Source organism: Strix aluco, chromosome 1 (assembly GCF_031877795.1).
Source record: "Strix aluco isolate bStrAlu1 chromosome 1, bStrAlu1.hap1, whole genome shotgun sequence".
NCBI lineage: Eukaryota > Metazoa > Chordata > Aves > Strigiformes > Strigidae > Strix > Strix aluco.
Genome location: NC_133931.1, coordinates 141,195,074 through 141,222,836, shown reverse-complemented (window position 1 = coordinate 141,222,836; position 27,763 = coordinate 141,195,074). Strand labels below are relative to the sequence as shown.

General features: G+C 36.0%; 1 protein-coding gene across 2 annotated transcripts in view; it reads left to right on the top strand.

Moving 5' to 3' along the window:
• Positions 1–27,763, top strand: part of HIBADH (3-hydroxyisobutyrate dehydrogenase) — an 84,708-nt gene that overhangs the window by 11,844 nt on the left and 45,101 nt on the right. For both annotated transcript variants that reach the window (XM_074838011.1, XM_074838020.1), the window contains 2 exons: positions 1,839–1,948; positions 4,354–4,475. In XM_074838011.1, the coding sequence (XP_074694112.1) occupies positions 1,839–1,948; positions 4,354–4,475 (232 nt within the window). The remainder of the gene's footprint in view (positions 1–1,838; positions 1,949–4,353; positions 4,476–27,763) is intronic.

The window sequence follows — 27,763 nt, the reverse complement described above, 5'->3', positions numbered from 1 at the left end:
TCCAATTACACACTTTCTCACTCCTCTAATAGTACACATTGGGACTGAACCAAACCAGAGATACTCAGAACTAAAGACAAAGGTGTCATGCTCCTATATAAAGAGTTAGGCTCTCCGGCCTCCAAGGAAGCAAGTCATAAAATTAACTAATCAGATATAGAAGCTTTTCTGCTTATAATTGCCTCATTTATTCCTCCTAACCTTTGTACTTTAGACTAGGGTATGTTTCCTTTTATAACTGTGGGGTGTACCAGATGTTTTGTGTAGTATTAACTTGTTCTTTCAAAACAAAAACTGCATGTTTCTAAGTCACATCTATCCCAGTTTCTTTACTTCTGTTTTGAGAGTTTTGTTCAGTGAATATATACAGTATTCCTTATAAGTCAAATAGAAATCAAGAAGTTTTTCATGCTGTATCCCAGAAGTCCTTCAAGATGTTATTCAGCATTTCTTACAAACGGATATAGAACATGCTTTCTTTGATGCTGAGACCTTATAAATGCATTGTATATAAAAAGAATATATTTACATAAGGGCCTTTACTATCAAAACTAACAAAAATGGTAACAAATATCTGTAGTTATAAATAGATAAGAAATGGTGAAATGAGGTCATCAATTTGTTGATTTGTCTACATTATGGAAAGGAACAAATTTTCAGGTAGGTGTTAAACTGCAATTTCTTTAACCCTAAAGCCATGTGATACAGAAATTCTAATTTATTCACACTGAGGAAGAATTACATATAAAATTTTGTTTAAGACATTTCTTAAGGTTTAAAAACCCAAGGCATATAATATATCTAGCAGAATAGATCATTATAATATTAAGGTTACTGTTCATCATTCAGGAACAATAACTGGAAAATAAATACTACAAGCCCTATCCACAGACAAAATCTACTTTTTGCTCATCTTTCTTCCTGCTTGGAACCTAATTCCTTTCAGTAAAACTGCCTGAATAAGTGAAATCAGATTTGATCCATATAGGCTAAAGATAAAAGAACAAGCAGTGTTTTTTTGTTGCTGTTTTCCCTGAGCTATGAATGTATTAACAGTGCATTTTTTAAAGAAATTAATTATTTAAAACTAGTATTGGACAAAAACCTTAGTGGCAAATGCCTTCTGGGTAAAACTCACTACTTTAGCTGTCAGTATTTCACTTGTTTATGTATCTTAAATACCATACTGCCTGCCTCTGAAAATGAGCTGGGGAAGGTACTACACCTTTCAAGTTAGGTATGTTTATTAAACAACCAATACCTAACAATATATTTTGAAACTTGTTCAGATCTTTTTGGTGAAGGATGCTTGAGCTGATAATTTTCCTTTTTTAAAATGCCAACTGTAATATTGTGAGAAACTTCAGTTAGTTTATCTGATTTTTTTTTAAGATGAGGCTCAGAGGTGCATTAATTAGTTATTTTTTCTTCCTCTCTTCCAATGCTGTGTATAAGACAAGGAAAAAAGTGAGATTTTTGTGATTCTTCATTTTGTTCCTTCTTAGAAACGTTGTAGAGCGATATTTTGTATAGATACATAGTTTATAGTGAATTGAAGATTCATGAATGGGTTGATTGGATGCAAGCATCCCCACTGACAGATATTCTGGAGGAACTACCATGATAGGACATCCTTTTCAATTTTTTTAATTTTTCTATTACTGGATCCAATTAATCAACATTTCCATTAGGACAGCAGTTTTTCTTGTGTTCTACTTTTTTGCCTAGCTTAGTTGTGACCAGTGACCTGTGAATACTAAAAACAAACTCAGCAAACATATCTGGCATCTCTTTTTCAGGAAGCTTAAGCTTACATAATTTTTTTTTTTCTTTAAAAGGTAATGGATTCCCCAGCAGATGTAGCAGAAAGAGCAGACAGAATTATTACCATGCTGCCTTCTAGTCCCAATGCGAAAGAAGTTTACACAGGAGCAAATGGAATTCTAAAGTAAGAATTTTTTGTAGTTTGGAGAATTCCCATTCCTACTTAAGGCTGTATTATCTTGTTTGTCAAATGATTGCTGTTGCTCTAACTCTTGCTGTGCCTTCAGGGCATGTAACTTGATGTTCTCCGTTTTGTCACTCTTGATATTTCTGATTACATGAGTTCTCTTAAACTGCGCTTGCTTTTGAATGGCTTTTGGCTAAAGTTTTAATTTTATTTTCAGTAGAATAATAATTGATGTGAATTTGAGGCAACTTAACTGACTATTATCTCCCTTCTCAGTTACATGTTTCTTTTACTGTAATGTAATGTATTACAGTCAAGTATATTTGCTTGAAACACAATTATTTGCTCAAATACTTTTTCTTTAACTTGAAATCCAATAAATTAAATGTTCTGAAGAGATGCCATTGTGTCTTATGGTATTAAAGTGCATTAACATAGGATAACTCGCAAGGCTTCATTGATTTCTACTCTTATTTTCTGTTTATTATACAAGAAAATATTTAAAGAGTTTGCTTAATGCGAAACTGGTTTTTTTAACTTTTGCAGAGGGATTTCCACTGAGCCTAAAATCCATAGTTTGCAGAATCTAATACTCAGAGGTTTTGGACTTGCCAAATTTAAAGGCTCTTCTGGCCACATGTGCACTGCTCCTGGCAGGCTGGCTGAGGCTACTCAATGCATCTAAGGATCATGTAGGATCTTACTGCTATGCAGGTTAATAATGTAAAGGAAGAAATATACAGAAGGCAAAAGTACAGTAAAACCAGTGATGTCTTTTTTAGGTATTGATTGTAGGCAATATTAAGGTGCAGTGATAAGAAAATGAAATAGAGGAGATGGTTTTTTATTCTTCTTGCAGTAGGAAATAGTAGTTGCTTCCTTCCCTTACTGTCCATAGTTTAATTCCTCACAAAGTAGGACTGGGCAGATCTAAGTAGCTATAGCTTAGACCCTTCAGGGAAGAAGGATAATTGGGTCAGTCCCACAAAGCTGGGCAAACAGCTGCAGAACTGTACCAGGGTGGTGGTGTTTTGAAGACAGATTGGCAGTACTGACTGATACAATACAGCCAGTTAATCTTTTGAGTACCTAGATGTGGAAAATACTGCAGGGAACAGAGAATGTGGAAAGCAGTCCTGTGCTGCTGCTGTTGCTCAGCCTCTGTGTTCAAGAGAAGGAAGTGTAATTTGACAGTAGTGGTTAATTGTCACCCTGAGTGACCTGGTGACTGATTTGACTTTGATCATTTTCTGAAGCTTTTTAAGCTTTATGGAAGGAAATACTGATGCTCTGGACTGTTTAAGGGTTAACTTAGTCATCGAGCCTGTGCCACTGCTCCTTGTTGTGAACATAAGAGGAGATAATGTAGTACTGTATCTGCCACACTGGTTTTCATTTGCGTTTGTTCAAACTAACTGCAGCCGCTCATCCCTTCTGTGGAAAAGGACAAGTTCTGTGTATGTGGCACTGTTTGAGTCTGGACCTACAGTGGGGTTCACATCAGTATGTGTATATTTCCAGCATCTAGGTAATCTGATTCAGTGAAATTCATTGTATTGCCAACAGTACGCAAGGTGCAGCGAAGCTCTTCATCTGTCATGTAGCTTTAAATTACTCACCTTTTTATGACTGAAAAATTATGTTGTTTCATTTCATGGTGTTTGCTGGTCCAGTGGACATGAAATCACAGTGCAATTTAATGGAAAGAGGGGTAAAAATATAATAATTTTTTTATTGTTGGGGGCATTAAAAAATTTTACTTTAATTGCATTTTTTTAAACACATACACAATTTTTTGTGTTCTATAATTTGAGATACAATTCTTCTGCCTAAATTTACTAGCTATCAATGAGAAAACATTTTTCTCTACGCTTTGCTTTAAATCTGCAGTGGGCTTTTGTGGTGTTAGTTATGATCTTTATGTAGAATAAATTGGAGCAATGATTAAAAGAATGCAATCAAGCTATTCTGATAAGAACTTATGATGTATATATATAGAAAGAAAATTGTATTGTTATATATGAAATTTTAGGCTGTATCAACATTTAGTTCAGTTGCTTAGAATGCATCTTAGGTGATCTGTATGTGATATACTGCTCAATGATGGCAGGTTTTCTAGTGCACCCTTTTTGTGTAATTTTTTTATAATAGTGTTTAGGAAGAACATCTTTTTTTGTGTTCAGGTTTTATTGTGTTTTGAGTCATTCAAAACTGTGCAGTATGCATACTCAGCAGTATAAATACTGAGCAGACCTTGCTCAATAGAGTTTAAAACTTTGTGTTTATTAGTGTACCAAGAAGTGTCCATACATTTATCATGCTGAGGAAAGCCCATGCCATGGTAATAGTTGCAGATGTCTTGTGTAAATAATAATAATAATAATAATAATTCTTTATTTTAGGAAAGTGAAGAAGGGCTCATTGCTAATAGATTCCAGTACTATAGACCCTGCAGTTTCAAAAGAGTTAGCCAAAGCCGTTGAAAAAATGGGAGCTGTTTTCATGGATGCTCCAGTTTCTGGAGGTAAGTCTTCATTAACAGTTTACCTCATATTGGACATGTTGTCTCTTTGTTTGCAATCTCAGCCACCAGTTTGTACTCTTGTTTGTACGTGTTGCTTTTCTTTGCTATATGTACAGTGTGGGGGTTTTTTTGTTCCATTACATTAATGTAATGTATTTATTTTAGGAATATTTGTAGGGTTTATTAATATGCTTTTGTGTTAGACCTGGAGAAACTGAGCTTTCACATGATATGGTACAGTGGTCCTTTTAATTTAATTTCATTCATAAAGTTGTATTTTTATGCAGGTATTCACATCTCTTCAGTCTCTATCCATTTCTTTCTGTTAGAGAAAGACTGGTTACCATTAAGCAGTTCTGCTGCTTTTTCATTAATTAAAAAGGAGAGAATGAAGGGGGGAATAAAGGGTTTCATTGTCAAGAAAAAACAGAGCTTTCCTCTTGTTTTATAAGAGTTAAAGTATGTGGGTGATAATTCTCTGTTCTTGAAGTTGTTAACTGTTGATCTCTGAGTATTTCATCTCTTGTAAGAAATAATATAGAGCAGGGAAGTCCTTCATTTTGTGGAATAAGGAGAGCAGAAGCGTAAAATCAATGTTTTGAAAACAAAACCGTAGCTGATTGTTACTGTCGTTGAATTCTTCTCTAGAACCCCTAGAATTAGAAGGTGAGGAAAACCCATTTTATGTGGGAAAATCTTGGCTTTTTTACAATCCACTCTAAAAATTAATGTAAGTGGTGTCGTGAGAATTCTTTATTTTCCTGTCTTTAATGAGGTAATTCAGATAGTTATACCTGAAAAAGAATAAAAGTCCAAAGGGTAGGAGAGAATTTGGCCTTACAGAATTTGTAAAGGGCGCAATGCACAAACTAGAAAGAGCATAGCCTGAATTTCAGATCATAAAGATGAGTGTTGGTGAGGAACTAAAACTAACCATCTTTTTCATTTTCAACTGAAAACTAAGGCAGGATTTGGCTACACAGTAGAGGCCAAAATTTTCGTCCAAATTGTAATGTGAACAGAAAGTAGGAAGACCCAGGTAGGCAATATTGAAAGAAATAATGGGGAAGACAAGATTCTTGTTTCCCAGCCAAAATATTAGTCTTCTTTTATAAAGTTAGACAAATTATCATCCTGGGAGTAAAAATCATGGGAAAAAAGTGTGTTGTGGGTGGATTATATATCTATCTGATGCTTTTCTAAGCACAGCATGGCCTTCTACTTACCAGTTGGGCAATTCTGACATCTTCTATGTGGTTCTCTTCAATCCCTTTCCCTGGAATATGTTGTTTACCTGAGGGAATTATTTAACTGTTAGAAATGTCTGTAATTTGGTTTTACCTGTAAGTTTTTGCTTTAAGGTTGACTATGCTATAACTACAAAGAAAGAAAGAAAGAAAAATTTGATTCCAAAACAACCCTAGCTGTTTCAGGGGTTTTGTTCCTTGAGAGAATGGTAATGCCAAGACTGGGTTAGCATGGTAACATACAGTTGACTAGTCTGAATACAAATGGCTTTTTTGGTGTTAGTGGTTTATCTGAATACAAATTATTTGGTGTTTAGTGTCAGTTACAGATTGAGTGATATTCTGAATTAGGGGGAAAGAATTGAGACTTAGCTTTCTAGTACATGTTTGTGAATGCCAAGGAGCACTCTATACAAATCATGCTTAAGTGGGCAGTTGCTAGAAATGTGGAGAAGTTAAGTATGTTGGAAAAAGCTTTAATGTTATGCTTTGTTCTTTCTATCTTTCAAGACCTAACACATCAAGTCTTTGGGGTATTTTTGTATGTCCTGACTGCATTGTTGGCCTTCAGACAAAACACTAAATGGAGAAGTATGCTCAGCTCTAGAAATTGGCAGGCATTATCCTGTTGCTGTGCAATGCAGTAGACTTGGCAGGAGTGGGAGGGAGGGCGTTAGTGGGATGCAGTGAGGAGGAAGAGAAAGCAGCATGCCTGAACTGTCATCTTTAGATCTGTCTGTTTACTAGCTGTTATTGGCAGACAATTCCACTTGTGTTTTTAGGTATTTGGGTGTTGCCGATGGATGTTAATGTTCATCTGCACTGTGAACAAGTTATTTTACGAACTAAATATTTTGAAAATTACTTGGTCTATAAACCTTATGGAGAAATAGTGGTGATTTTAATCCTGTCCTGACATAGCAAATTAAGTATCTTAAGGCCTATCATGAGTGACAGATTTTAGTGGCTTATTTGCAGCCTTATCCCTGAAAGATTCTTTCCCTTGATCTTTTTAAGATGGGCCTGTGCACTGATGTAGTTGTGCCGCCTTCTTCATATAATTGGCCTACAGCATTTACTTGCAGTTTACAGTCAGAACCCATTAAGTGGAAGTTGATGCACCAAGTTACTATAGTGTTACTTTGTATTAACTGACTTTGGAAAATACTTCTAATCCCAGTAGTTGCATGCAGATTATGCTGCTAATGCTGTCTAGAGATAGCAATCGCTTTACCCTGGTATTAGGATCTCTTGCAGGTCCACATGAGAAAGTTGTGTCACAGTTCCCTGTGCTGCCCTGATTTGTGAGTTCTTTGTGAACATATGACAAATGAGGAAACATCTTCAAAATCTGTGTTTATTTAATTTTTTTAAAAATTACTAGAGGAGTAAATTTATTTTTTCAAAGATTGGATTCTGTATCTTTGTATGTATAAAAGGCTTTTAAAGCACACATTATCACAGAAGCATATTAAAACTGACTTCTGTTGGCACTGAAGACACTACTGGCTGAGTAAGGGATTTAAATTTAGCCATTAAGAATTGTGTCGTTTGTCCTCCCACTGATTTCACTGAAAGTATGATACAGATTCTCACCTTGCAGTCCAGAGCAAACCTTACTAGTGTTTTCACTGATGCTGCTGTAACATTTCTCTCTTCTTAATTCAGTATACAAAATATGCATTGTCTAAAGTACAGTGGGTGAAATGTGTTTTTTATTTCTGATGTGATGCTTTCTACACTGTAGGCATTGTTAGTGTTCAGATACTACCTTTTCAACTCTTTTTCCCTTCCACTGACTCTTGAAATTATATCAGCTCCTCTTCTGCTCAAAATATGTTGTACTGCATCCTACTGGAACTTCACAAAAAGCTGTGACAGCTTTTCTGGTTTTGGAGGTATGGATAAACTGTTTTCAATTGTTTTGTAAGTATGGTTCTTTAGATCCTATAATGAAACTTAGGTAGATCACTGTCTACTTTAGCCAAGATAGTTGTCAATAAAATAGTCAGGCTGCTAATTGTTAATAAGAGATGTCATGTAGAGAACTATAGTCATGCTGAAATGGTAATAAACAATAGAATAGAACATTTTTTTGTAGGAACCATGAGTTGGAGCTGGTTAGAAACAGTTTGAGTTTCTATTCCAGCTGTCATTTCAAACTGTTCCATCTTATAGTACTACTTCCATAAGCTCCAGCTAACCATTAAGTGATAACTCACTTCTGCTGCTGCTTTTTCTCAGTCACGCCACATCTCGCCTAATCTTTTCTTTCCTGACATGTTTCTTGATTTTTGATGAATCCATCTGATCTTATTCATTTTTTTGCAAAGTTTTTGATCTAGGGATGGTAGGAGAAATTACAGTGTACAACCTTAATGTTAAAGGTAGTATGAAAAATGTTATTTAGTTATTCTGAAATTTAAATGAGGTAAAAGTAATGCAGGAAGTAACTGATAACAAAAAAGGGAAGAATGAGGTGAACCGATTTAAGGAAGCTGAAATGAGGACAAAGAAATACTTTGAAATCTGAGATACTTAAAAAACTTCTGATGCCTGATAACATATGTTTTAAACTATTTAACAATACTTATGTTTGTCAAAATAAAGCTAGTTTAATAGACCTCTTTTGTTGGAGAGAAGATGGAAAGGAATGAAGATCTTGAAAATGTTACACATTGGCAAAATTCATATTTTGACACTGGGGAGGGAGGAAGTATAAACCCTATGCAGAAATCATGATGTTGGCAGCAGCTGCTGTTACAGAAGAGTTAGATAGTACATTTACTGATGTGCTGACTTTGCAAGGGTATTTTTCTTCTGTGAGTCTACTATGCTTTTTATTTTATTTTATGGAGAATGCAAAAGGTAGCAGAAGACAAGGAAGAATAAACAGGTTTGTTGAGAGTATCATCTAAAAATATTAACCGGGGTGGAGACAATTATCCTACAATGACTAAAAGGGTGGAATGACTGATTTTATTAAAGTATAGTGTATATTTTGGCTATAAAACTGTGTGTAGTCTGGCCAACTAGTGACCGATGTGTAGGGAAACATATCTGTCTCCATTTATTCTAAGGTGTAAAGATGAGTTATTCAGGCTGGCCCAATGGGATATAACCAGGAATAATAGGCTGGAAATTATTAAGGAAAGAAAAATGCATGCTGTGTCTACCAGGAAAAACTTCCTAATGACATTCTTCATACACTGTGGAATAATTTTCTAAAGGAGATGGTTGAAGCCAAGTATCTTGACATGCTTTAAACTGTACTGGGCAAAGTGCTAGGAACTATTCTGCAGGGAAAAATCTTTAACTGGCGGGAGGATGGCTGCATGATCTAATAGGTCTTTTCCATCTCTAATGTCTACAATTCTGTTGTGTTCTCACACATGGTGTTCAAAAACAGTTAAAGGAAAACTGTCCAGATGGAAGTTAAAAATCCCTGTGGCACTCTTTGAAAAAGAGTAAGGGATAACTGCAGAATTAGAGCCAACATTCCTTTTCTCAGGAAAACTGGTTCTAGTATCCACGGCTATATGTGAGCTGTTACCCCATTCCTCATAGCTGCTCTCTTTGCTTATGGTTACTTTAATGCTGGTGTCTGGCTCATCCTGTTAAGTGTTCTGAGATACAGAGTAAGAAAGATTTTCAAATTTCAGCCTGTCATAAGTTCTAGGGAATAAAAATTAATTTCATTTTTTGAATTTTGGTTGCTTCTTCTAGAGAACTTTTAAAGTTAAAGAGTTGCAGGTGGTATTTGGAAATGTTTCTGGAATGCAGTGATAACTTTGAAGCTTTCTACAAAGTTTGTTTTGGTTTTAAATGTTCATAGGCTTCTTTTTCTCTCTTTTTGATCTTTAAATGGAGCCTCTTGTTCAAAGTGTGTATTTTTCATTTAGTCAAAAAACCTAGCGTGACTACTGTGCTTAGGACAGTGGGGATGATAAGCACCAGACCTTAATAACCTCCTGACTCCTTCTGAGTCCTAATTCCGTACTACGCTAAATGTGAGTGTCAGCACCAAGCCCAGCACCATGCACACCAGAGCAGAAATACAAACTGGAGGGTGCAGCACAGAGCAGAACTGGGACTGCACTGTGCCTGCACAGCAGCTGTCAGTGTGGGAACAGTCCCCACCAGCTACAAACCACTGGAGGTGCCACTGGAGAAACTGCAGCTTATTCTGAATCTTAATGCAAAGCCATTGTACTTGCAATTCAGTGTTGCCTTAAACAGACTTTTTCAGTTTGTGGGTGCAACTCCTGTTCTTTAAAAAAAAAAAAGTTCAGTGAAACCTGACTTACTTAAATGGATTGGGCCACTGAAAGCTTAGAATTACACATTTATTTTGTCTCTTATTCATCAAGGGAGATCTGCAGATCTTATGCTAGACACATGAGAAGAAACATTAACCCTATGTACCCAAACCAAAGTCTTAGAACACATTTGTGCAAACTACTCTGTGTTGAATAAAACTCTTTCGTAGGCCCATTAAACACTTAAACAATTTTAAAGGAGTAAAAGAAAAAAAAACCCAGATGGGGGAAACTTTGCAGGCAGGGACAACTGCCCTTGTCTTGTAGTGCAGGCCTTTGAAAGTCAATTGTTTGTTGATCCCCTAAATGGCTGAATCCAGGATCAGTAGGAATGAAAGCTGATATTGACCCCCTTCTGGATGATGCTAGTATTCTGGGTTACTAGTATACTGGTTTTCTTTTTGAAGTCATGGTGATGAGTTGGGCAAGAATGTGATTTATGTGTGACGATATTATTTGACGATCTGGAGCCATTCTAAGTCACTGGTTCTTTGCAGAAAGTTCTCTTGTACTGGAGGGCATCTTTGTGTTTTGATAAGTCTCTTATGTTGTGCTAGTAAAAAAGGGGAGAATGTTCTAGCAGAAGTACTGCCTCTGCGCTTTAAACAAATACCTGAAAATTATTTCATGTTTATAGCATTTACTGTAATATTGCCTGTTGTGAGACAATTCAATGGCTTGAGCTTTATTCCTTAGCAGGACTGCTCCTGGTTAATCCACAGAGAGCACATAGAAATATCAAGATTTTCTAACTCTTCCTCCTCCAACCACATTTTTAAAAATCATGATTTATATGAATAAAAGCATAAGAGAAACAGTATTGCCTTTTACTGTTGATAAGCATTTAGAATTCAGCTGTGAGCATACAAACTATGTAAACATTCACCTTTCAGTTTGTCCAACAGTATTTGTCCTGTTGGCTCACCGCTTCGATCTACTGAAATGCAGAGGACAGAGGAGAGTCGTGCAATTCCAGATCTGAAGAAAGAGTTTTTAACTACAGTTCTCTTCATGCCAAGCACAACATAGGACCTGAAGTGAAAACAAAATTACTTACTGCACTGTATTTGACCTACAACTTTAACCCTTAAAATTTAGTTATTGTTTTCATTCCTGTAGTTTTGCTGGGACACAGTGCGTGGAATTTCCTAGGCCTTAGACAGCTTTAATCTATATTTGTTCATAAGAAGAGTTAAAGGGTGGCTTGACAGGAACAGAGTAACACATGGAAATGTTACCCAAATGCTGACCCTTCAGTTTCTGTTCCTGGTTCTGTAAGCAGTTGTATTTTAATTATTCTGTATTGTGGAAGAACATTAAATTGTCTGCAGTAAAATTGGGGGGAGACGGGGAAAAAGGGAGGGGGAAGTGTGAAACACTGTGTAACACTTTATTAAAACCTTTACGTGTTTTAAATAAATCCACATAATGATTTGATAGTATCCCTTTATGTTGTTTAACCGATGGTAAACTAATGGGGTTTTTTAATGTGTAGTTTAGGTCATGGGCAACAATACTAATCTGACATGTAATTATTATCCATTTGCTTTATTTGATATGAGTTGCTGCGAATGGTGTAAGATCCTAGTTACTGAGCAACTATATAGTTTAACAATATGCAGTCAGAAACAACACATTTTTGCTGTCATTTTGTTTTCAATCTGTGTTTGCTTTGCTTTCTGAGAATGTATGGTGGGAATGTGTGGCTCGTGGCTTAGTATATTTGCCAGTGGGAGTACAGAGAAAGTCATGCTGACTTTTAGCTCTGGCTGAGGAACGTACTACTTGTGTTTCATTTGTGTTATATTTCTTTTGCCTAAAATTATGACTTTTCAGAAATCAATATAAAAGTAAATTGTAGATAATCTGTATGGGTATAGCTCTTCAAATTGGTTGATTTTTGATGTCCAACATTTTTCCAATTAAACTATTTCCCAGAAAGCAGGATTTGGGAGCAGCTAAATGCTATTTTGTCTTGAATAAGGCATTTTACATCAAGTATGCTAGAAGAATAGAGATTTCCTCTCTCTTTTAAAAGTTGGAGGACAATTGGAGAAAGGAATTTTCAGTAGCATTACCAGCATGTAAAACGTTGTAGTAGCACTCTAGTTAGAGTAAACTAAGAGTGTGTATAGCTTTTCTATTTCTGCAGATACTCATCTTAGAATTTCTATTAGTGGGGAGTTAGGGGTGATGCTGTGGCAGTGAGAAGGTTTTGTAGTGGAAGCGCTAAATGAGAAGCTGATGTGAGTTTGGCACGCAGTAGTTTCCTGAGATGGAGCATCCTCTTAGCAGCCTCAGCCTGAATCCTGGCTGCCTCTGAGGGCTATCACCCTGTCCAATGTGGAAGTTCCTGCAGAGAGCACTAACAGCATCTCTCACTACCTTAACATATTGTGCTAAGGCATGGGGCTTGACTACTGTGAAACAATGCAATAAATGCCTCCCAGGGCCAAAATGAACACACCTGATCACCTAAATGTATCATTCCTGTGCTAGAACAAAATGGACTGGAAGAAGGCATTTCTATTAGTGATGCAGCGACTGGCACACCTAATAAAGAAGGTGGTGATTAATCTGTTAGTGTTTGGTCACTGGCACTTTTTCCCCACTGTATTAGTATGCTTAGCAATTCTTAGCACTAAATGTGACTATGTGCAATTACTTAGTATGTTATTTTACTTAGTAGACAATTATACCAATCTTAAATAGAGAATTTTTTGGTAACTTGGTTAAAGGATTCTTAGAAGATTGAAACAGTAGGCAGCAAAGCTTGTTAAGGAGTTTTTATTTTACAAGCCCTCAAGAATTCAGAATATGGCTTGCTTACTACTTTAAAAAGTCCAAACATCCCTTATAGACTTCATCTCAGAGCCAGCATCAAATCTATGCTATACTTGTCTAAAAATCCAAACATGCACTCTTGGCCGTTACTGTTTACTGAATCAGAACCCCACTGTTTCCATTTGCACTGTATCTAATTTATCGTAAGTGACCACAAAAACTAAAATTATTTATATGCTGGCACCTAACAGCTCCACTATAGTTAAGGGTCTGTTGGCATTTCCATTATAAACCTTCCCTTTGAGAGGTTTATAACTTGGCGGTTTTACTTTTGCTTCAGGCTCAAATGTGCCATTTTCATCCAAGCACAAATTCTTCTACAGAATTTCATTTAAATCAGTTTGGCCATTATTTATTTTAGTGTGTGTATGTTGGGGAGTGGAAGGGAACACACTATTTAATTTTGGTTTCAGAAGCTTTTTGGTCAGACTATATAATGAAAGAAAAATGGTGCTTTTTATTTTATTTTTAAGGTACTTAACCCTTCCTTGGATGTGTCAAAGTTACTAAACCCATGCCCTTTCAGGTTGCTCGCAGTGCTTACTCCCACCCACCCACCCATACATCTCCCCTGCCCCTACCCAATTACATCCTTTGAGGAAGCGTCCCCTGGCTTCTGGCAGTGAAAGGTTTTTGGGGGGGTGGATGCAATAACATACAGTGGATGTTCTGTTGAGAGGCCTCAAGCCAACCAGTCCAAATGAGGAAACAGCTGGAACTTAATTGGAAAAAGACAGGCCGAATGCAGTTGTCAGTCAAATGTAACCCTGTGTGGTTAAGAATGGCATTTCCTATGGCTCTGCCATTTCTTGTGGGATGTGTGTAAATTACTGCTTGGGTGCAGTAATCCTTGGAGTCTAAAAGTGGTGTGAGTTGCTGTTTTCCCTTGCTTCTGAATGCTGAACCACAGAGGAATTTCGACTCTTTTTTAGTAATAAATTCTTGCCATAGTACTGTATTATTATGCTAATTAAATTCTTGCCACACGAATAATACATATCTATAATGTTTCAGTACTAATCATAGTAACACAGTACCAGTGTTCTTTTACATCGTGGTTTAAGAATACAAAGAAGGGAAATTGTGTACAGAGAGGTAGAAGCTTTTATTAGACCAAATAATACAGCTGAAAATAGAAAAAAGTTTCCGAGTCGGTTCTTTCATCACATTGTGCAAGAAGCAGTGAAGTACAATAGTTGTTTTTTCCTTTGCTTTTGAATTACTCACAAGAAAAAGTTACTTGATGTAAAACAAAGTGGAGAGAGGATATGTGGTTTGGCAGCTTCTTGTGTACTCATTTTGGCGTCTTCTTTTTTCAGGTAGTTCATGCAGATTACTGATTGGACAAACAAGTAATAAAACTGCTTTTTTGTATTTTGTCCTGTGTTTTATTAACAAGAGGGAGAAGGGAAGCGCAAGTATAATTATGGCAGCAGATACCAACAGCTTATTGAACCCTAGAGCATTAGATCCCATTGAAGCATTTGAAAGTCTTCTCCATCTTGCTTTTTTTTCCCCCTAATTTCAGATGTTAATGAATTTATAGGTCAAACATTCCAAATCTTGACTGTTTTAAGAGACAACTCATTTTAAATTTTATTAGTTTATTTTTAGTTTGTTGGCAGTAACATTTAATAAACACTGAAGGCTAAAACTTTAGTATAATCTAAAAGCTGCTATTTTCAGCTTTGGACTCTGGAAACAGAAGCTTACAGAAACAGCAAATGTCACAAGACACATGATTGGTTCATCATTATCAAAACTTTATTTTTAGTAATGTTTTCACTGGTACCCTTTTATTGCTAAGGATCAAGAAATTTAAACTATATGCAGTCATGGGAAAGAAAATCATTAGAAGTACCTTAATAAAGGACATCTATAAAGCTCCAAATCAACATAAAACACTTAAGCATCTACTTAAGTCCATCCATTTCACTGGGAATTTAATGCAAGTTGAAGAGGTGTGTCCTCAGTGTCTGTTAAGTATCTGTGTGGTAGTCTGTCTGTCTTACACTACTGAGTTACTGTCTTTGAAACTCAGAGTTTTCAAAGCACTATGTAGAGCTGACATCCTGGGCATGATTTGGTTGGACTCTTCATGCAACTATGAGCTGTTTTCATTATTTGAAAATATCTTTCATCCCGAACTAAACATACAGAATTTGTTATTTGGTGTCACCCAAGTTCAAGGATTTATTGTTTGCTATTTTCAGCATCTAAACTTATCAATATATTATTTAAACTTTGTTGAAGTATAACTTAGACAATGACTTATTCTCTTTTCTGCCTTTCTTGGAAATGGGATAATATTGGGTTAGAATATTTTATGGTTATTTTCAAAGCAGCATCTCTTGCAAACATGACCTTGAAGCAGAACTGTGTATTTAGGCTTTGCAAGTTACTACCTTTCATTAGTACTCTATTTATGTCTCTTCAGCACAACAATGGCTGACTCACTTTAAATGCTGTCCCTCACTTCCTAACTCTCTAATTGAAACAGAAATAATGTTCATTTTTCCTCTCCCTTCATCCAGTCTAGTAGGTATATTGCTATTTCTCATGAGGTTGCAGCTGGGAATGAGCATTTTTGAATCTCTATCACTTTATAACAATTTGAGTATCCTCTACACTGGCTGATGAAATAAAACACATTTTCTAAATTCCAGTTGTTGCCCTGGATTTTCAATGACAAAATATACAGGTAGGGGAAAGAGAACTGGAGAAGTTTATTAGCTGAAAGGTACTTGTCTGTAAGTACCTGGCATAGACTGCAGTTGCAAAGGAGTGTTTCTTTTATTGGTGAGTTTTAACTGTTCCTAATGCTAATGCAGGTTGCTGAAACCACTGAACTTTGCCTGAAGATTTGCCAAGTGTTACTAGAATATGTACCTGTACTCTCACTAGGAAGATACCTACCTGCTCTTGGTCACCTGCGTGTGTTGCTTCAACCGGATCTGAACTTCCCAAACTGAGGATGTGTTTTTGGAGGGCAATACAAATTGGGTATCTTAAAACTCTAGAGTTAATCTGTGCAGCCCATCATCACTTTGCCTCCCTAATCAGATAGTTCCAATGAAAGCAAACAAATTTAATTGTTGCAGTGAATAAGTACTCACTATAATGAGATAGAACTCCATAGTTTTTATGTTTTTAAATTAACCACATGGAAATTAATCTTAGGGAGGGGGAAAATTAAGCTGGAGAAGTCACAGTTCAGGCACGAAGGCCCTATTTGTAAGTGTTGCACATAGGGTCTCAACATTTTTCTTTTCCTTAAAAAATAAACAAAAGCAAGCAAACTAAAAATGGCCAGAAAGATGTAAACATGCTCCCAAAAAAACAGTCCCTGATTTTCTTTTCTTGTGTTAATTTTCATATATTTGTGGAAACTTCTGTAATTTTTCCCAGTATTTAGAAATTGTCAATATTGACCCACAACTTCCCTGTGCTTTACTGTACATGTTTGCTACAGAAGGTCTTTCAAAAGTGGACAAAGTATATTACGTGCAGATGTTCCTGTAATTCAAGTGGGAGATTATTTCAAAAAATAAAAGCTGTGACTTAAATCTGAAGTTACAGGGAAGACATACAATAAATCTGGTGTATTTAATTGATGATAGTGGAAATGCTATAAGTAACTGCTCCCACTTCTAAAATACAAGAGATTAAAAGTGAGTAACTTACCACAATACAGTAAAATAATACAAATTTATGTGAATTAGTGTTTTAGTTATTAACAGTTAATATTTGAATGTTTCATTTTCTCATTCCTTTTTACGTTGACTCCGCGTACAGCTCAGCAGCAATCTCTTAGTATGAGCTTAATGAACAGACATGTTGCAAAATTAGTTTTATGGACTTTTTTTCTTGCTCTCCCTAGTCCTGTAGTATATTTTAGACCTCTTATTCATGTAGAAAAGTAAATAAGGATTTAATTGCAGTTCTCCACTCAAAGCTAAGCCAGATTCTTGGCATACAACTGTCATAAGGATTTCTTTTCTCTGCCTTGCAATGACCTTAACTTGACCTAAAGTGACTAGTTTCTGTGGGGATTGCAATGGCTCAGGCTCAGAAAGGTTCTTGTCTGTCACTTGGTGGTTGTGTGTGTTTTACATGACATCATAGTGTCTGCTCTATCAGTTCCTAACAAAGGCAGGAAAACTAGTTCCACATATTTTAATGCAATTTGCATTAAACTGCTTCGATATACACAGTGGCGTAGCAGAGACATCTAGACACTGTGTTTTTCTTTTTAAATAATATATGCTGGAAATACAGTAGGTTTAAGATATCTGTCTGTCTGTTTCATTACAAATCCATTTAAAATACTAATCATAATTCATGTTCCCTCATTCTTTCCACATTTAGGGGTGTTACCTGGGTTTGGAATAGCCAGCTGTCTCAAACACTATCCGCATTTTTAAAGGAATAAGAAGTCTTGGCAGACACTGGAACAATTAATTGGCTTTTTCAGCCAAGTCAGGTTAGGAAAGTATTTTGTGGGGAGAGGGCCGGCTGGGAGGGGAATACAAGCTCCTGGTTTCAAGTTTGAGTTCTATTAACCCTTTAGGAATGGTAGTCAGACTTTTTCCTAAGCACAGTTCCCCATCTTTGACATTTGTGAAATTTATTTCTTAAGTGAAAAGATTCTAAAATATTAATATACAGGACAAGTATGTTTTATTAGGGGGAGATGCCTGGAATGAGGTGACAAGTGCTCAATCTAAATCATGATGGATTTAAAAATCTCTGAGGTGAAATAGGCATTAGAATCTGTATTAAAGAACTCTAACCTCCTCCTAGTATATACTTTTAGAACAGAAGAAGGAGGAAGGTGGCATCTGAAGCACAGGATGATGCTATCTTCCTGTTGAGTTAGGATAAAATATTTCCATGCTGGCCTTGCTCACCACATTCAACACCTTGGCTTAACCATGGATGCTTAGTTAATATTTAATTTCCAGCTCCATATCTTTGCTTATTTTCATTTTAAAACCAGAACAAGTACTAAACACCAGATTTTAACTACACATATGTCCTTGCATTCCTGAAATGTTTTGTTTGAAGTATTGGAATTGTTACGTGGTTTGCTTTTTCACAATTCTGTGAAGGTTTGTATCAATTTATGACAAAGAATTTTCAACGCAGTTACTTTTAACAGTCAGATGCTCTTATTCTGAAGACTATTTGTTTGTTTGTTTCAATTGTCCTTTATGGAGTAAACTACTGGTAGTTTAGACTGGAAACTGTAAAGTTAAACTTTTTGGAATCATTACTGCCCCAAGTGGGAATATAAACCATATTGAACAAAATTTATTTAGCCTATTAAAAAGTCAGCCTAAAACTACATTTAATTAGTTTACACTATTACATCACTTCTAGTGGGGAGTAGAACTTATGCAGAGTAAAAGGAGCTCTATCAGGTGAGCTGACTGTGGCCCATATGGGGCTTTAAGATAATGATGAGTTTAAATTTCCTCTTAGAGCTAAGTGAGAATAAAACTGGAGGCAATAAATACTCTTGGCCAAAGCCATTAAATGAAAAAGCTGGGAATTCTCCAGCTCTTGACTTAAATTGTTTGTTTATCAGCTGGCGCCTAGTCTGGAGTCAAGAGCTGGAGATTTCTATCTGTGACAGAACTTTGAAACTCTTGCAGGACACTTTCATTTTAACTTAAGGTAACTTGAGTTTATAGCTTTGGCTTTAAAGATTACTAATGATTTACTCATTTCCTTACCATTTAACCAGAGAGGACTTTTTCCCAGGAAGGGATCTGTGTTTATTTAGGGCCTTTGTCTGCAGAGGGATTAAAAGGCAGCCCACCAGCATTGTGAACTTGATGGTAATAAAAGGTCACCAACACACACCATAAAAACGTTCTTACTATGGAATTAATTATACAGTGTAATTTTACAAAGCATTTCAGTAACCCTCCTTTTAGACTTCTGGTGTATTTGATTTTTCCTCAAATGTGGAAAAATTCAACTTTTGGCATTAATTGTGCGAATTAGACTCTGTGTGTATGTGTACAACTGTTTACAGTATAATATACTCATCGGCAAGTTCAACTCTCAATTGAAAACAATTGTAAAATTCCAGCTGAAGTTAGATCCGAACTTTAAAACTTAAAATACTGCACACTGGGAGCAACAGAATGAAAAAAAAGACTTGTTAGCTAAGAAATGCAAATAAATAACTTAAACATTGTTGCCATGTTTTGTATTTTTATAGAATATTGCATATTTTCCAAGCCATTAAGCACTGTTCAGACAGAATCCTACTATTTTTTCTAAGCCACCAGGTGGCATTGCAGCCCAGCCTGCTCAAAATAGGCAATTGATAATTTATAAAAATTTGTACAGAAGACATTTCTCTCCTCCACCCCATCCATTTTCTCTAACTTCTAGGGCTTAATTTAGAGTATCTGATAATTATGATTAATATTCCTAAAAAACAGTGATTTAATTCTAAATTTTGTTTACAAAGGTAAAAAATGTTAAAATTGCCATGTCAGGGTATTGGTAAAAGTTTTTTTGCTTTGGTAAGGTGATAGCAACAGAATTATGTTCCTTTTTAACTTAATGAATGAGCTTAGATTCATCCACAGTGAACGTCACAATAATTTCTTAAAAGCTGTGGAGTGGACAGGCATAGAATATGAAAAGGAATCCATGTGGTTGTCTGTATCGAGTGCAAAGATATCTTGCTATATTCAAAATAAAGATGAAAAAGTAGAGGGTTTTTTCCTCTTTTGCCTTAAAAAGATATCTTTCCTCCATCTCCAATTACCATTTAATCATATGCTCCATACTCTTTTATAAGTGGACAAAAGAAAGCACATACCCATGAAAAATAACTAGAAATCATCTTTCACCAATTAACTAAATTATTATATATCTAATAACATGTGTCATGTAGTCTGTTTGACAAATTTAATACAATAATGTAGTCAAAACCATAGTAAATCTCTAAATTGAGTAAGGGGGGATTTTTTTTCCCCAGTTTTGTATTTTTTGAATGTGTACTTTTATGCTTTCTCCTGAAACGAATGAATTGAAAGTGCTACTGCAGTAATTTATCTGCAGTTTTACTAAGTGCCACTCCTCTTGTGCTGTTGCCCTTTGTCTTAGGCCGTTTAATGGGCATAACCCATTTTAAGAAATGTATATGTTTTCAAAGTAAGTATCTCTGACCTCCCACCTTGTTGAAGTCCAAACATACATGTTTTGCTGTAGTCTGAGTATCTGAGATGCAGCATAACCAAAATACTAAAAATTCAGATACTAAAGGAGTAAGAAAAACCCCATGTGATAACTTAGGTAATGCTTTCAGCAAATTGTACTGTAACATTGATTTCTTCACTAAGAAAAGTAGTAGGAGAATAGGTAATTGAGGCTTTTGACCCTGGATATTAAACTTTTAAACTTGATACAACAGTCTGACTCTAAGCTTTGTTGTATACTGATATTGCTACTTACTTAACATCAAAAAGCTGTGGTAGTTTGCCTTTATAGATTGCGCCTGTGTTCTGGAATTGCCTCCTGCTGTCCTTGAACTGTTTCTTAGTTTAACGTGTTAGATTTTCTCATCAAAGGTTTTAAGCACGATGTTTAGTTAACACTTGTTCTATCAAATCTGATACAGTAGACTGGTTTGGAATAAAACTGTTATTTTCATTAACAAACACGATAGCTTGACAGGCCTCTTTCCCAGCACATCATGGGTTTTTTCGTGTAATGATATGCACATGCAGATTTTACATTGCATGTAATCTTTATGTTTGCCCAGTTTGCAGTCATTGCTCTAGGACTAGAGTAAATGACTGTTTTTTGCCAAGATTCCAAAAGTAAACTGGCCTCATTAAAAATAATGGTTGCTGAAGAAAGAATCTCTGTAAGTTGAAGCGGTTTGCTTATAGACCTGTTTAACTGTAACACAGTTTTGATTCCCCGTCTACCGGTTCAGTTCAGTGTGACACCACTGCTGCTGAGAGCTGCTATCGGATTCACAGCACAGAGGTGCAAAACAAGAATGTCTGGTTAAAGGAAAAAAAAGAATCATAGTATCCATTTAAGATCCAATACATTGCTTGAGCTAGCGAGATAAAAATTGGGGATTGGGGGAAGAAAGGAGAAGAACAAAGTAATAAAATACCTTTTAATGGCATTAGAAAACAGAATTCTCTTTGACTTTTCATTTGACATGAGTAATATGTGTGCTTATACACATTGTATCAAAACCATGGCAGTGTTGTGTATTGCTTTGCCCATTTTTAAAGTGGCTTGAGAAACATATTTTTTAAAATAGAGAATTCAATAAAAGTGTATAATGGGAATGTTTAATTACGATAATCAGTTACAGCTACAGTCATTTTAGAGTGGCTGGATTTTATAGTATTTGTGTACTTACTGCTTTAAACTTTACAAGAGTTATTTCCTACATAGACACTTCTAATTTTTTTTCATCCTTCTGTTTGTAAATGTTTTTGGCTTGGGTCAGTAAAAATGGAAATGCTTAAATATGCAGCATGTGGTCTTCAGAAAATCTGATAAATGTTTGGCTACTTTATTGTCAACAGTTGGGGTTTTTTTAAGTTACATCTACATGTATACAAAGGATGTGGCTATGCATATGATTTTTTGCAGTTGTTGTTCCTAGTAATATTTTGTTTTAACCCTACATAAAATATCAAAAAATAAAGGCCTTTTCTTAAGAGGAAAAAAAGTCTGTGTATTCCCAAAGACTCTCAGACATGTAGCAGATTTACTAGAATCCCAGCACTCAAAAAAAAAAAATCCAATTATTTATTTTATTTTTTTAACAAAACACTAGTTAGTGGCAAAGTAAAGATACCACACTAATGATAATACATGAAACTTCTAACCTCTGGTTTATACTCCTACCTGCTTGGAAGTAAACGTAGAAGGAGACATTAAAGCTCATACCTGCTTGGAAGTAAACGTAGAGGAAGACATTAAAGCTGCTTTTGTAGAAAACACCCTCAAGCTTTTAAAGTAGATACCTTGGACCATTGTTTTCACCATTTGCTGGGATTAGAGAATTATAATTTCATAAATTTGATGTAAAATAGATAAATTAAGAGATCATAAGGCAAAAAAAACATAGAAGCCCCAGCAAGTTTCACAACTGAAATCTGCAGAATCTGCTTTAGAAGCAGAATTCACAGCTGGCCTATGTTGGATAATGGAGTAGGACTGAGAACAGTTAGGAATGGTGTCTTCAAGAAGTGTAGTAACTTTTCAAAGGTCAGTCCTGTTACGCATTTCAAAAGTCTTTCTCCCATAGTTATACTTTCCTTTACCTTTGCTCAGGGCCGTGCCTGACCGGATAAAGTGTGGCGAGATAGCAGAACTTCTCCTTCCCAGGACACCAAGTAACTCTAATGAGAAAGCTGTTCTGTGGGAAAGTGTTTGTGAAACAAGTGGTTGCAGTGTTGAACAGTGAGGGAAACATGGCTGTTGGAGTAAAAACTATTCAAGAGCAACTGGAATATAAATCCTAATTATTTTATGGTCTTCTTGTGGCCCACTTCATTTGACGAGAAGGAGGGAAGAGAAGGTGTCAGAGAATATCTTTTATCTGTTTCAGATTATGACTGTTGAAAAAACTAAAAAAAAAAAAAAATCTCATTAGAGCAACAGGCGAGGGGTTTCCTCTCATGGAGGAATAATACGCATCCTGGAAAAGCATGCATTTCTCTGCTGGTTTGTGAACAATGTGGCTGATATAAATACTTCTGGATTTTTTTTGTTTTCTTAAAAATAAAATACCTATTAAATAAGGTGGCAATCACTAAACTGAGAACATTTGATCTTGAAATTTTAAGTACATCATTGCTTGTTCCTAATTTGACATTTTTTAATGACCTCAGAAATAATCTTCCAAGCAAGAAATAGTGTATATAAACTGTTTAAAGTTCTCACCTATGGACTATATACTTTTTAGGTGCGAGTAGATAGGGCATGTTAAATAGCGTGCATGTATGCGTTTATATCCATGTGCTTTTCTCTTATCTTACAGTACCCTACCTTACATATCAGGGATGACTCAATAAAATGAACAACAAAAAGTCTAAAATTTCCTTACAACAACAAGAACCTAACATAACCATTTTATAATGCCAATGAGGTAGCTGACTGTGTGCGTTATTGGGTAATAAGATATTCTCTGATGTGTTTACTGCATTCAGCCTTCCACACAAATATGTATTGAAGCCATAAAATGACAGTAATTGTAGTAGTGTACACCTTACCTTCTTGCTGAATTATTTCTGTTGCATTAATGATTATCTAGTGAAATAATTTTTGTTGCTACTATAAAAATTTTATAGAAAGGAGAATTGATAGATTTTCAGTTTGTCAGTAACTTAATTATGTTGTGATCTCAAATCTTGTATCTGTGTAAAATCATTTAATGGTTAAAAATTGCAACACTGCAATGCCTCACAAGATTGAGATGACTTTGAAATTATTTATCCATAAAGAATATATTATTATGTATACAATGTATTATAGGAAACTCAGATTCATATAATTAGACAGTGGAAAAATATTACCATTTTTTTCAAAACTGACATTCTTTGTCAGTTCCACACTGTGTTGAATGAGGGTGGTTGTGTTCTAAACATAGTATCAACACTTCGTCTTCTTTAATAGTGTCCATTTTAAAACATTTTAGATAAAAAAATCAATTCATTTTTAGTTAAAAAAAAGGGTTTTATCCATATTGCTAGAGTATAGGAAACTTGTTACCATTTTAATGGTTTTGAAGAAAAATTAACCAGCATAATACAAGTTGTATCTGTTACATGAAACTACACTTTGTCATAGAATTAGATTTTATTATTTAATACTTAACAATCTTCTTTATGTTTTTCAAGGCTGACTGACCTGACTGTAGAATGTGTCTGTGTTCGTTCATTAACTTTATTTTGCTTTTGAGTGACACACTTGTGTCCTATATTATGAGAATAACCTGTATCCTTTGAAGACCAATAGAGTAAAAGTAAGAGTAATCAACAGTAAGCATATCAAACAATAGGAGTAATCAATACTTTATCCAGGGTATGCATGGGAAGCAACTAGAAGATAGCAACTGAGAGCTGTAGATATTGAATGACAATGAACTACTGAACAGTGTGGTTTTCTTCTACTGACAGGCCAATTTGAATGACTGAGGGCATGGATGTGTATGGGGAAAGAAAGTGACAATGGAAAGGTATATGCTTCCCAGTAAAAATGGGCAGGCAAGTGTGGTGTTGGAGACTGGTTTTTAAGATGTACATTCTCTAAAGGCAGGAAGTCAAAACGTGAGGAGAAATAAGACTGTCCTAGAAGTCTTAGCTTACTCTAAAATTTTCTAAAATTTCTTGGGGAGCAGGGGGTGCTTTACTTTTTGTGGGGGAAATTTTTCTAAAAGGGAGAGCAGCATGCTGAAGATGCTGCTTTGCTTCACCTCTGGTTTTCTTCATGTAGCCTCTGAAGCATGCAGCTCTCCTAGTCAGGTGGACTCTGAAGAAAAATATCTAAGTAGAAAATGCTGTAATGAGTATTGAGGGGAGAGTGTGACACTGCTGGACTGTGGACTGCCCAAGAAAAAGCTGAACTGTCATCCACGTAGGTAAGACACATACAGAGTTACTAACTGGAACCAGGAAGGGGGTCACAGGGAAGAGAGGGGACTGTATGCATATGAATTCTGTACTGATGAACTCAAAGTGCCAATGTCTTGCTCCATATGAAGAATGGGAAGCTTTTATGTCTTGTTTTTATGGGAAGAGTTTGTCTGAATGAGTATAGTATACCGTAAAAGAATAGCTTTGTTAATGTTAAGCTTGCTATGACTGATAGAAAAACTATAGACCTATTGGATGAAGAATATGATTTCCTCAAGATTCTGTCATGGGCACAAACAACCTGATAAAGCATTGCAGAACTAGAAAATCTAGAAAGCAATATTGGTTAGCACATCCCAGACTACTTCTTCCATGCCAGGACTATTCTGAAATCTGGTCTATTTAAGGAGGATGTTTTCTATGCCTCATTGGGAAGGAAATACCAGCATACTGTCCTGCTGTCTCATTTTCAGAGAAGTCCTGATTTATAGGGACTTCTGGAGGTCATATAGTCCAGCCTCCCCCTTGAAGCAAGACTATTGACAAGATTGGATGAGGCAGGCTGTGGCTTTCTTCTGCCAAATCTTAAAAACTTTCGAGGATGGAGATTACACCACCCTTGTCTGGTTAACCAGGTTCAGTGCCAAACTCCCTTACCAGCAAAGAGGTTTTGTAGCCAGTGTACAGAGGTCCCATACAGATGCCAGAGTTATATCCCAAAATGCTAGGAAGAAAAAGCATATGGAAGAATGAAAACTCTTTGTAGGTATACTTTTCTAGCCAGTCCTGATATTTTTGAGGTGTGACAGATCTGAAAATTCTGTGTCTTTTTTCATGAACACTATACCTTAGACATATTGTTGGAATTTTAAACGTAACAGTTCTGAGAGTCTCAGAATTGGTCTTAAAATATTTTAACAGTGCCGGTGATCCAAAGACATGTGTAGATGGACTTAAGATTCTCATTATCTAAGTAGTTTTGAAAATAGGCTTTGCATGTCAAGTTGTGTTTAAGATCCAGAATTCGGACAAGTTCATACATGATCCTGTAATTTCTTTGAATATGTGGTTTTCACTGCATGGATTCAGTCACAAATTTGGTAGCTTGTCTTTGCCTGGATAGATAGTGACAAAACCTGGATAGATAGTGACAAAAATAAGCAATATATAGTTCTTTTTCTAACTCTGCAGCCTTCAAGAAACTGTTGACATATTTAGTCAATCACCTCCTTGGATGCTTCTGTGAAAATGAAAAATTATATGATTAGAACGTCTATAGCAAACCCATGACAAAACAGTTGTTAAGTGGGTCTTTTATTGTCTGATCATATGTAATCTTTTTCTTAGAAGTGGATAATTTTATCACAATGAAAAAAGCTTCTATTCTTCTTTGATCAGGGGTTTTTTGTGTGCTAGCATTAAGAAGTCCTGGGAATTCCTTAAGAGTGGAAGCCTAATAATTATCTCTTTGCTGTCAAAGAGCTAGTCTAGTTGATGCTTGGTTTTTGCAATGTCTAATGTCAAGGTTCTATACCAGTAATTAGTACCAACACTTCCCACATACTGAATTTATGGCACTGTGACCACATTTTTACATATGTTGAGGGATACTTCAGTAACCCTCTTAACATGAGGATATTAAGAAATATGCTCTGTTATTTCTCCCTAGAAATTTAGTTTGCTGCATTTTTGTTTTTTGCTATCTGGCAGCAAGTGTAATGAGATCAAATTGTGTTATTTTGTAATGCTTTTCATCTGATTATGCATGATATTTAAAAGAAGTGTCCTTGCCATCCTGCCAATATAATGTGGAAATGCAAAATAACTTCTGTTTACCCTTTTAACTGTTAGAAGATATTAAGTGGCCAGATAAAGTGAAAACACTGTCCTGGAGGCCTGCAGAATGCAAGTAAGCAATTGATATTGACTCTTTGACCTTATGGTATTCTAGGAATGGATGAACAAAGAAATAACTTTTTCTTGTGAACTGGCACATGAGTAATTGATGAAAGTTGGATAAATTTATTTTTTTTTTAAATGCTACGTGGGAGCACTTCTAATGGAGTCTCAGAAATTAATTTCTGTTAATTTCTGACTGAACTAGAATTGAAAGAGTGTAAGAGCCTATTTTGAAAAATGCGTAGCAGAAGTACTGTCTGCAGCACACTGTATGTGTTACCAGTCTTACCAGCAGTACCAGTGTATTTGGCTACTGGTTAGATAGTCAAGCCCATTTCTGAATGTGAACAATACACAAGCCGTAAATCCTTAGGCCTAAATTTCAGTGTTACAGAACTCCTCTGTCCATTGTCTTAATAATTGAGCTGCTTCTGCTTTATTTTTAAAGAAGAAAATACAATAAATGTCTTCATTTGAAGCTTGCTTAGTTTATAAGGGTTTGTTTTTATTTATACATGGGGAAAACCACACAATCTTTTTTAGCTTGGAATGCATTGTAGTTAGTGGGTGACTTCATATTCTTTTCTTTAATTTTCTTTTCACAGGATTGAAATCTGTAATCTTGGAGTAACTGCCATACAGTTTCCATAACTTGCACATATACATCCTCTGTTGGTGGATGAATATGATAGATGGTATTTGTTGGAGGCTGTATTTATCAATGAATAGGAATGTCTCTTGGAGAGCTAGTTCCACAAGTAGGAACATCTCTAGAAAAAATGGTAAAGACTGTGAAAGCAGCTTAGGTCACTGAGGGACTAATGCAGTGGGGTACTCCTGGGAGAGGAAAGGGCATGTTTGCTCACAGTGTCTGTTGTGGTCTAAACCCAGAGGACAACTGAGCACCACACAGCCGTTCACTCACCCTTTTTCCCTCAGGAATGGGAAGGAGAAAATAAAACAAAAGGCTCAGGAATCAAGATAAGGACAGAGAGGGATGACTCACCCATTATGGTCACAGGCAAAAGACAGACTCGTTAGGGGAAGAAAAAGATCATCCATTTAATTCAAACACTAACAACAACATTTAACAGAGTAGGACAGTGAGAAGCATTACCACATCTTAAAAACATCTTCCCCCCACCCCTCCCTCCTGACAGGGCTCAGCTTTGCTCCAGATTTCTCTATCTCCACCCCCCCCAGCGGCGCAGAGGTACAGAGAATGGGGGTGTGTGGTCAGTCCTGCTTCTCCTTCCTCCTCAGCAGGGGACCTCCTCACATTCTTCTCCTGCTCCAGCACAGTTCCCCTCTCACAGGGGATAGCCCTCCGCAAACTTTCTCCG